At 41.1% G+C, this 11,133-nt stretch overlaps 1 protein-coding gene across 2 annotated transcripts in view; it reads left to right on the top strand.

The window, feature by feature from the left end:
- The window catches only part of bcr (BCR activator of RhoGEF and GTPase), a 124,382-nt gene that overhangs the window by 66,873 nt on the left and 46,376 nt on the right, over positions 1-11,133 (top strand). For both annotated transcript variants that reach the window (XM_049603380.1, XM_049603379.1), the window contains exon 2: positions 1,538-1,722. In XM_049603380.1, coding sequence (XP_049459337.1) covers positions 1,538-1,722 — 185 coding nt within the window. The remainder of the gene's footprint in view (positions 1-1,537; positions 1,723-11,133) is intronic.

The following is an 11,133-nucleotide window of genomic DNA, read 5'->3' as shown; positions in this document are numbered from 1 at the left end:
CAAGTGCTTCCTCTCAGAGCTTTATGTTTTTGTATGAGTGCCTGAACAAAGATGCAGGGGGGAACTCATTTTGTGTGCCCCAGTTTCTAGAACCGCATTAATTAGTGGTGGAAATTAACTCTACAATGCATGACAACCTCCTGAGAGGCCAGCCAGCAGATGTAAGACATGGATCTACCCAGTGTGCATTGTAAAGGAACAGGTAACATTAAAGGAACACTTCACCCACCTGCAAAATGACCATTTGTGTATCAGTTCCTCACAGCGTGTTACCTTGAGTTTGTAATGAAAGCTTTATTTTTTTTGCCTCCAGGGTGAACGGAGAATCCAAAAAAGGCAAACATTCTTCATTTAAAATGGGTGGGGTCTGCAATTAACAACAGCAAACCTATATTAAGACATCTGTTTACGGGGCGTCGGTGGCTTGGTGGTAGAGCAGGTGCCCCATGTACAAGGCTGTTGCCGCAGCGGGTTCGAATCCAGCCTGTGGCCCTTTGCTGCATGTCACTCCCTCTCTCTCTCCCCCTTTCACACTTACCTGTCCTGTTCATTAAAGGCAAAATGCCCAAAAAAAAATCTTTAAAAAAAACAACAACAAAAAAAACAGCTGTTTACAAACTCTGTTTCCAAGTCTCATTTATCCAGCCATATGCTCAGTACTTCCCATACACATGCATTTTTGTCAAAAGGTAACAGTATTTCTAGTGCCACTTGCGAGGGTAGCAAGGTTTAATTGAATCCATGCCTGAGACTGTTCGTACAGAAGTGTTTTAAACATCTTGATAGCCTGCATCCTCATATGAGGACATCAGATTTTGGGTTTACTTGACCCTTATACTTAATTCTGCTTAACTTAGACCTGTTGTCCTTGTTCATGGAACAACTAGTGGTAGTAAGAGCACACTACACTAATCCATGTAAAAACAAGATGGCAGCCATCTCTGCCAAGTCAGTCTGCAGCTGATCCCAACACAGAAGTGGACAAGGTCCAAAACTTGATCAGATTTTATGGTTGAAACTTGTTTATTAATGATTAATAATGTTTATAGTTTGATGTGGCAACAAATTGGAATTTTAGCAACAGTAAGAAGATAAGATGCTGTTAATTAGGAAGTACTTGGATGTTTTGATATGGTTTTGCTGTTGTCAAACACAGTACCCATTTACTTCAATTTATAAAGAACGTTGTCCTTTTTTGGATTCTCCGTCCATCATGGAGGCATATGAGAACAACTGTTTCCTTCATGCTGCGTGCAATTAATATACAAATGGTCATTTTGCACGTGAACCATTACTTTTATGGATATTTGGTAGATTAAACTTACTGAAGCAGTGCAAGGAGACTGTTTGGCATCACCAAATGTCAGTTTTATAATTCCCAGTTTGTCCTGTTTAACACTGAATGCAGTGCTGAAAGCTTCACAGCTGGCATGAGTTTGGGGTTTTGCAAAGAGCGTCTAAATGTCTGCATTAAAAGTGGTTGAAAGAAAGCTGTGTAAAAGGTACAAATCTAAGGTCTTGTTTTCTCCTGTCACAGATGGTCATTTCACCGGAACCCCTCCCACGTACGGTTACGATGCAGACCGCGCAGAGGAGCAGCGGAGGCACCACGACATCCTGCCGTACATCGATGACTCGCCGTCCTCTTCACCGCACCTCAGCTCCAAGAGCCGCAGCAGTCGGGACACCCTCTCCTCGGGATCGTTAGAGTCCTCCAAGTCGGTCAGTATTCCATAACACCGTCCTCGACTGCTATACATCAGGCACATTTTCTCAACAGTTTTCTTCCCGACTATTGATACAAAGCATATGGATTAACAATTCAATAAGCATGGCTAGAATCACTCCTCAATGGCCAATAGTCACATACTTTGACCTCAATACACTGCAGGAAGTGGGCTAATCTATTCTTAGAGCAATCCCGGTCCGTCAAAAATCTGTCAATCGACGAGGATTGATAAAGGACAACAACGCCGGCCTCATAACCCCAGAGGCAGTCATCCAGCGAAGAAACTCATCCCCCTTAAGAGTCTGGCTCTTTCTCATCCAGGGTATTAGGCAGAATTACCTATCACCTCCATCACCCCATCACTGCCTTCATCCTCTTACCCTCCCTCCTTTACTCTCTCTTGTCTGCGGAGGGAAAACCAGTGATCTATGACGTCTGGTGCTCTTCGAAGGTTACCATGGAGAGGGCACACACATGCACACACACACACACACACACACACTAAAACCTCAGCGTCAGCAAAGATGAAAATGAACAGCCAGAGTCTGTTTCAGCATTTGCACATTATTTCTTGCACCAAAGAATATGTGAGGAGCAGACGAGCGCGCTACTGCAGAGCTACATATGTTCGATTAGGACAGAGTGGTATTGTGGGAGAATGTAATACGCTAATACTGCCTCCCTGCACTGTGCCCTTGGAGGAAGTAATCGCATCAGTGGTCATGAAGCGGTATCAGTTACTCCGCCCCCTCAGTCTTCGCTCTCCGGCTGAGCTAGAGAGCGAGCGCTTGTCAATCTGATTGATGGCTTGAATCTGCCAATAAATGATGAGTCCCTTGACTGCATCTGACCTTTGACCTGTGAGCTGGGAACTCTTGCTGATTTTAATTTATACACATACATGCACATGTCTGCTTCAGGTTGCACAAGCCAATGCTGTCTTTTACATACACAGATGCACACACCCTCTTCTCTCGGAGCAGAATGATAGATTCATTGTTGAAGACGATTTGCAGTCTCATGTTTAGAGGCAGAATCCTGGAGGAAACCCGACGCCGTGTGTGTTTAGGGTTGGCAGAAGCAGCGTCTGATGGCTAGTTAAATATATTATGCAGCCAAACAACGATTATCCATCAGCGAATTCTCCACGCAGCCAGACATGCTTTTAATAACTGCCATGAAAATGGAGTTACCATCGTCCTTGATTTGCCCTTGGACGGCCACCCTTCAAACATCAGCCTAGTCTGCTCCTCTAATTGATGAGTCAGAGCCCAGACGAGCAACGATTGGCTCAGCGAGAGCTGATGGTTTTATGATGTCACTGTGATGAGTCATCACCATCAGTGATACTGCTGATTTAATTTTCCACTGTGGCCCTTTTTCTCTCATATTCTGACTCTTCTCCGCACTGAAGAGGGACAGGAGGGGGGTCAGTGAGAGGAAATCAGCTCAAGTATGAGGATTGTGCTGTAATGTGTGTTCTTATCATTTTGCTGAATCACTGACCACATATGTGACACATTGTAATCCTAGTGCACAGTGTGATACATACTTGTAGGTCAATCAAGGACAGTCAGAGCCCACTTTCTTCCCCTCTTCAAGTCATTATTCTTGGGCATTTAAGTACCTCTTATAAGATAGTTGACAGTAGGGATGGGTGATGTATCGATTTTATATATATCACAGTTTGTTTCGTGTGTGATGTATGAAATGACTATGTTGCAAACATGAAGTATAAACTGTAATATTGTTTTAAGTCATCTGCGTTAGACTCGCTTTGGCGTTTTTGTTCTTTTGCGCTCTCCTATGCCTGTCAGCCTCTTACAGACCAAATAAATAAATAAATAAATAAATAAATAAATAAATAAGGCTCATAATTATGATGCGTTACACACACACTTCTTCGCCCATCCAGACCGCTCTCCTGGGCAATAGTGTCTGAGCAGATGAGGCCTGTGTTTTTGTATCTGCAGGGCTTAATACCACAACCATTTAGTCGCTTTTTGCAGCCATGGAGCACCAGTGCATCTTGCAAATATTATTAATGTATTAACTAACTGGAGTGCTACTCTTGGCTGCGCTGAGTAAAGCCATGCTGTGCCGATTTTTGTTTACATTGTCAGTTTAGACATGCCGTGCCAAGCCAAGCTGAAGATGGACCTTCTCTGGAGTAGGTCCAAGAGCCGGGCTACCAGCCCATGGTCTGGTAGTGGTGATGTCTTGCCGACCATAGCCAACCCTCGATGACCCCCCCAATCTCCCCCCAAACAAGCCAAGTGTGTTGCGAGACTCTACTCGGCCCAAACCAAGACAAGCCAAACCAAGCAAGCCCATGAGTGACTATAAGGGGTATTAGTTTGTTTCCAGCTCACAGTGAATAAATCCTCCTCATGTTAAACAGTGCCGCTGTAGCGATGAAACTTTCCATTAACTGTTAACACGTAACTGTTGACCAGACGGCTAAAGTTTACAGCAGAATCATCAATACTTCGGCCAGCAACCAGCTGTGTGCTTCAGAATAAAAGCACCAGTGGTTCCACTCTGGTTAACTTAACTGAGCTTAAACTTCAATTTTTACACTACTTGTAATTAATTGTGTGATAACAGTAGGCTACTTTGTTATAACAGTACTTTATTTAAACTTTATCGTAGAGCATGCGCCCCATTTAGGCCGAATCCTTTGCAGCGGCATGGGTTCCATAGCAACCTGCGGCCCTCTACTGCATGTCAACCCCACTCTCTCTGCTCCCACCTTTCCTGTCTATCTTCAGCTGTACTTTATTATTGCACTTTATTTTATTTTATTTTATTATAACAGTACTTTTTTTAAACTTGATTTTAACAGTACTTTTTTTTTACTTGATTATAACAGTAGTTTGTTGACTAGTTTAGTGTTTATAAAGTCTACAGTAGTTTAGAGATTTAAAAATATAGAGATACATATCGTGTATCACAATATGGTCTAAAAATATTGCAATATTATTGATAGGCGATGTTGCCCAGCCCTAGCTGATTATAAAAGATAATATGAGGGAATGAAGGAGAGATAGATAAAGATGTGGACTGACATGCAACAAAATACTCAGCTGGATTCAAACCTGGGACATTGTACTTTATGTTCAGTGGCCATTGGGGCACCCCTGATTCCTCTGAAGTTGTAAACTGTTTCGTCTGTTTCCACTGATCCCTGATTTTATATTTAAATATCTAAACCTGGCTCTGAATGTTTATATGGGCTGACAATCCATGGGAACAAGACAGAGAGATGAGGAATAATGTTATTACAGTCGCTGCTGCTCAGTTTCTATCTGCGTCTCCTGAGCTACGCTGGCGTGCTTGTCAAATAAACACTGTTTGTATTGATTCTCGTGTATCTCCTGAGAACATCATCCGTGCATAAACAAATCAGAAGCGGATCAGAATTCCTAAATCATGTTGGGCAGAGCCGTGGCCGAGGGCTGTTGTGCGAGCTGAGAGGGTTTCATGCGTGGGCTCAAATGTGAACATACAGTACTGGACGTGAAAACATCGAAACACCAATCCAAATATACCCCGAGCAGGGAAAATGTGTCTTATTTTATTACCAAAAAAAGCAGGCAGACACCCCTTTTAGTCTGAATCCAGAGATGGGCTCATTAGTTGCCACGGCGATGAATAAAAGATGATATGTCTGGAGATGTGGGTACTTCCTAGGGGAGTCGTCTGGGGGTCTGAAACGATGAATAAACACTTTGGTCTCCCCTCTGCTCGTTCAGTAACGTGGCTGAGTGTTAAAGTTTCCTCCTTGTGATTTGCTTGGAATATTCTTGATGCTGCAAATGGACCCTTGTGTTTCTCATGCTCTTTTACCAGCGGGCATATCCTTTGAGGGTAAAGTCACAGAGCTCATGCCGATACTTGTAGCTCAGTAGTGATTCATTCATTTTTCATTAATTCACAAACATTCGGGGGGCTCCGTCGCTGCCCCAGGCTTTCTCTTTTAAGTCAGACGGATTCAAAGCCACTGCAGTGCAACGTAATGCATTTAAGAGCGATCATAAATCATAATTGCATTACTTATTAACTTTCAATATCCTTTTATTTGTACTCTTAATATGAAAAGAGGAAAGTTTTCTGCTTTTGGTCATCTTACAGTCTGTACATAAACAGCAATTAGAGGGTTTTTGATATTGTTATATACAGCACAGATCCCCAGACAGCTTGGTGTGATGCATAATACATGTCTGTCAGATTCATTTCTTTTATGCTTCACCTGAGAAAGAGACTATTGAAGACGGGATAAACAGTCAGATGAAAAGGAGCTTATACTTTAAATACTCTCCCACTCTACTTGTAGACTGCACCTGATTTCTCCAAACTAGAGTGCTGCAGTGATCAGTTGATCAATCAATTAGTTGATTAACAGCAAAAGTCATGGTAACACTTTCTATGAAGACCACATCTATAATGCGTTATGAGGGCATTTATAGTGAATTATAATGCATTTATACTGCGCCCATAAACACACTATAGATTATATCACAGACTTGTAATTCATATATTGTCAATGATTTATCTGATGATTAAGATATCTACAGACACTGTTGCAAGCTAATATGCTTGCTCGCAAATTTAATGTGTTTAGTTAATATGAAGATCACAAGCATTTTGCACCCCGCTGCATACTGCTATAACAAGAGCAATATGCAAAGACTTACTGTGGCCTGTAACGATGGCATGAGACTACTTCTTCAACTTCCATGATGGTGCAGTGCCAGCCAAATGTTTGTAAATGTTGATGTCCTGCTTTAATACGAAATCTTATTTATCTGTGCAGGCTCTCTGTCTCAGAAAATAGTATCATCTAGGCCTTGGCCAACCCTGAGCTGGCCACTGGCTGGGACCACTGGCTTTCCATTTTGTTTGTGGGTGCAGTTTATTGAATTTTGTCCATTTTTTGAACTTGTATAATGTAGTGTTGGGTAATTCTTGCCCTTATACACACATTTATTTTATAAATGTATAGTGTTTATTATATCATATTTTATACATAGCTGATTGTCTGTTGTTTGTGTGGTATATGGACCTCTCTCTGTGTCCTTAATAAAGTCATTATTATTATTATTTATTATCACCATTAGTCCCATTATAGATGTGACTTATAGGTAATTATAAGTGTCTTTCATGGATATTCTTGACTAGTTTTATGTTGACTGATGGGGCTTATGATGAATTATAGGCTACCCATACTCACTTATACACACCTCAACAATCAACTGTAGTAAGGACTCATAGCATGGTATAATAGCCTTACAGTATCATACGTTATCATTGTATGTGTTAAGTAAAGTGAAGTATAAATTGATGCATCTATAATACTGCATGCTGCGTCATGATGTTTCACTGTTGTTGCTAAGTGAAGTGTAATGTTCTAGAACACTTTGAAAATACTTTGAAAAGACTAAAGTCTGACACCCTCTCACTTCTAAAGACAATGTGTCATGAATCAGAGACATTGTAGTCACAGAATAAGATTTTGTAAAGTCTGGGGATCTTGCCGGCTCACTATTTGCAAGATTGTTAGCTTCAAAAAGAAAAACGTGGACAGAAATTGTTGCAGTCCTCGACATCTATGTAGTATGCTGTATGCTTTAGCTAGCTAGCTAGCTAACCAGGTCCCCATCCCAAACAAGGTTAGCATAACTGTGAGGCTAATGTTAGCTACATGAATGTTTGCTGTTAGCCTACAAGCAAACCGTACATTTCAGCTGAATATCTCCAGCTTCACTCATATAAGTGGTTACATGATGTGATTTTTGAAGCTAGCAACCTGAAACATAAGGGTAGCTTGTGGACTAATAGTAATGGTGCGTTCCAGGCAACCCGTAACTCGTGACTTGAAGTCGTGACTTACGAGTTCAAAAGCCTGCCTGGAACGCACCATAACATTCCAGTATCTAACGTTAGCTTGCAAACAGCCTCTACGGTGGTTAGCTTGCTAGCTATAGCATACTTGTGGGGGATTTTGAGGGCTGCAGCAAATTTTGTCCACTTTTTTCCTTCTCCTCTCTATCTTGGCACAAATGGGAGGACACGTCTTTGATATGTCCTCCCATTTGTGCAACTTTCTCCTCCTTTTCCACAGTCCAACAGAGACAACTTACGTAGTTGCTTACGCTGAAAATGCACCAGTAAACCTCTAGTTTAACTAATCAATAGCTATGTTTCCATCCAAAAGTGATTCGAATCATTGGGAAATGCGCATTAAAAGAAATACAAATCCTGTGTGTTTCCATTAAATGTACGGACTTTGGTGAAAACTACGAACTTGCTCGAGTGTGGATATCACCATGTAGAGAGGTGTGGTATGTCAGACTTAATTTGAACATAACTGTTTCCATCCCCTGTTTTGCAAATCAACATTTTTTCGAATCAACCAAAACCCGGCTAAAGTGAGTGTATTTTAGTTTGTGCGAATCAGGGGATTTTAATTCAGATTTTGGCGTTTCCATCATAATTTTCCGATGCGATACTTCTAGATGCACATCTAAACAGGCTGATGGAAACATGGCTAGTAACACCCATAGGACACTTATAATTCATTATAAGTCACATCTATAGTATTTTATGACTGTTGATGCATTGTTGGTGCATCAGGAGACATTATGTGTTTATGAGGGCAGTCATATAGCATTATAGATGCATTATAATTCCCTATGAATGGTCTTATAATGCATTATAGATGTGGTCTTCATAGAAAGTTTATTTAGTCAGTTTTCAATGTGTTGGACTGTTGGTTGGACAAAACAGGACATGTAGATGTCATCTTGGGTTTTAGGAAAACTAGGATAGCCAAATCTGGCCCAAAATAGAGTGCTGGGTGGCCTGGAGTACATTTATAATTCACAATTAAAATAAATTGGTTCATATTGAGATTTTTTTTTACTTTGACTATAAATAAGCACTGTGAATAAAGCAGCATCAATATGCTTGCTTATTAAAGAAGTACGTGGAGGATCTCCTGGGCTCCCAGCAAAGGTCCAGACTAATTATTTTTTATTAATTATTAATGTTTGTTTATTAACTGGCCACTGGCCCACCGTCATTTTGCAAAACTGTTGGGTATCCCTGTTATAGACCAAATGACTAATCAATTAAGTGAGAAAATAACCAGCAGACGAATCGATAATGCAAATAACTGTGATTTGCAGCCCTAAATAATGTAAATGTTTCTTCCTTTAAAGCATTTACACAATAACACACTCTGTGTTAGCTGCTGAGACGCTAAGACGTGAGAGCCAAGTGCAACAAAGCATCTTTAAATCCTGTGCACACCTGTCTGAGTTCAGGAGGATTGATGATTATTGATCCTAAGTAGAGCCACAGCCAACAGTAACATGTAAATGTCGAGTGCTATTTTTATTTTTGCTCATGCAGTGGCCATGGAAACAGGTTTCAGGCCCATTTACCTCTTTGTTTAAATATATGCATGTCCACCCACAGACATCCAAGTACTCACAGTACATGCTCAAATGCAGCTCGCGAGTGTACTGTATATCCTTTTAGCATGGGTACTTATGCAATGCCTGAATTCTGCTGTGTAGATATGAAGTTGTAGAATTAGAAGTGGCTTAACATAGACATAAACTCAAAAATGGTGCTGTTTTAATGATCACTTGTTGAAGTCATCTACAAGCAAAAATGCCACCATGAGGAATTCTGCTTTTCTTAATTTCATGTTGTAAAGTCAATCTGTTTGGCAACACTTTGAGCTTTAGAGATTGTGATGGGTATTTTTTCACTATTTTCTGACATTTTATAGATTGTAAAAATGATCAATACATCTGAAAAATAATCACCAGGTTAAAGACTAGATTCACATTTTTACAAATCTATCGTCTATCTGTCTGATATCAGCTTTGGCATTTCTCATGGCCATAAATCCATCTCTGCACAGAACAGGCGCTGTTGGTTTTGTCCTTCTCTCCTCGATTGGAGTCGCATTAAGAAAGGATCTCGTCATGGCGAGTTTGGACAGGAGGATCTATTACTGCGACCAGTAACTGTTTCAGTGGACATATAGGCATGTAGCTGATGTTTTGAGACAAACCTGGAAAAATCTGAACCTGTCCTTTAAAAGAAAAACTAAAAACATGAAAAGTAAAGCAAATACACAACTGTTGCCCCCCAGCCCCAACACATACACCTCCGTATAAATACTTATAATGTATTACATGTCTCAAGAAGCCATGTAGCCTTTTGCAGCAACTTAGGTCCAGCAGGTTGAATGAAGTCAAGCCCAATTGTGATTCACTCACTATGATTGTCCCCGTCTCGTGCCCTCACTCTCGACCTTCCTTTAGCCTCGGTTCACATGTACTGTAGTGCCCATATGATTGCTATGTAAACATGGAAGCATTAGGGTCTATAAGATTTCCATGCAGGATGTGCACACATTTGACCTGACAGCTCCTGATAGGCGAGGGGAAGCAGGGAAGGGTGTAGGTTTCTTTCAACATTTGGGGGGTGGGCATATTTGAAACAGTGGGTTTGGGAGTCCTCATTTTTGTACCACTTAATCTGCATGTCTTTGGACTGTGAGAGGAAGCTGGAGGACCCAAGCTGGCCTGCCTCTTGATGTGAGGTGACAGTGCTAATGACCGCACTACATCAGACACTTAAATTAAATTAAATTCCTGCATTCTGGTGAATTTTCAAACACCAATATGTGCCTTTATCTGCATCAATTTGTGGTGCCAATAAAAGTCCTGGATTGTTCTCAGTCTAGGAATTTTATGGCTTTTGTTTACACTGGAAATTAATCCCAGGAAATTCAATCATAAGGATACAGTTTTCTGGTATATCAACTATGGTACCCATCTCGTTGTATTTGCATTTTATCACTCTTTATCTGCTTCCTTTGGCCAGTCTTTCTCTCCTCTACTTCTGTTATCCATCGTCTTTATTCTTCCCCCTCATTTCTTCTCTCTTTCTCCATCTGGTGGTCTAACTCCCTTCTCTGTCTTGTTTCTCTTCCTCTCTCTGTCTTTGCATCTCTCCCAGCTGAAAAGGCAGAGAAGCAGAAATCCTGCCTTTTGCTGCCCTCTTTCTTCCTCTGCTCTGCTCTTGGTGTAGCTGCAAGTTTTGAATATTTTGTTTTTTTCCCCCAAACATATAAAAATTGTGGTCCTACGCTCTTATTTTTCTCTACCCTTCTCTTTCTTCTCTGACTCTGCATTGTCCTGCTCTCCATCTCCATCTCTTCTTCTCCTCTTCTTTCTTTATCATACTCTTTCACCCTTCCTTCCTTCCTCTTCCTACCTGACTCCTCTCCTTCCTCCGTGTGTGTGCGCACGCTCTCGGCACTTGCAAATTCTCTCACAGACACATATTTATACGCCAACCTTGCTCCCATGGGAGACCCT

Source organism: Epinephelus fuscoguttatus, linkage group LG18 (assembly GCF_011397635.1).
Source record: "Epinephelus fuscoguttatus linkage group LG18, E.fuscoguttatus.final_Chr_v1".
Classification (NCBI taxonomy): domain Eukaryota; kingdom Metazoa; phylum Chordata; class Actinopteri; order Perciformes; family Serranidae; genus Epinephelus; species Epinephelus fuscoguttatus.
This window is presented reverse-complemented; position numbering and strand designations above follow the sequence as displayed.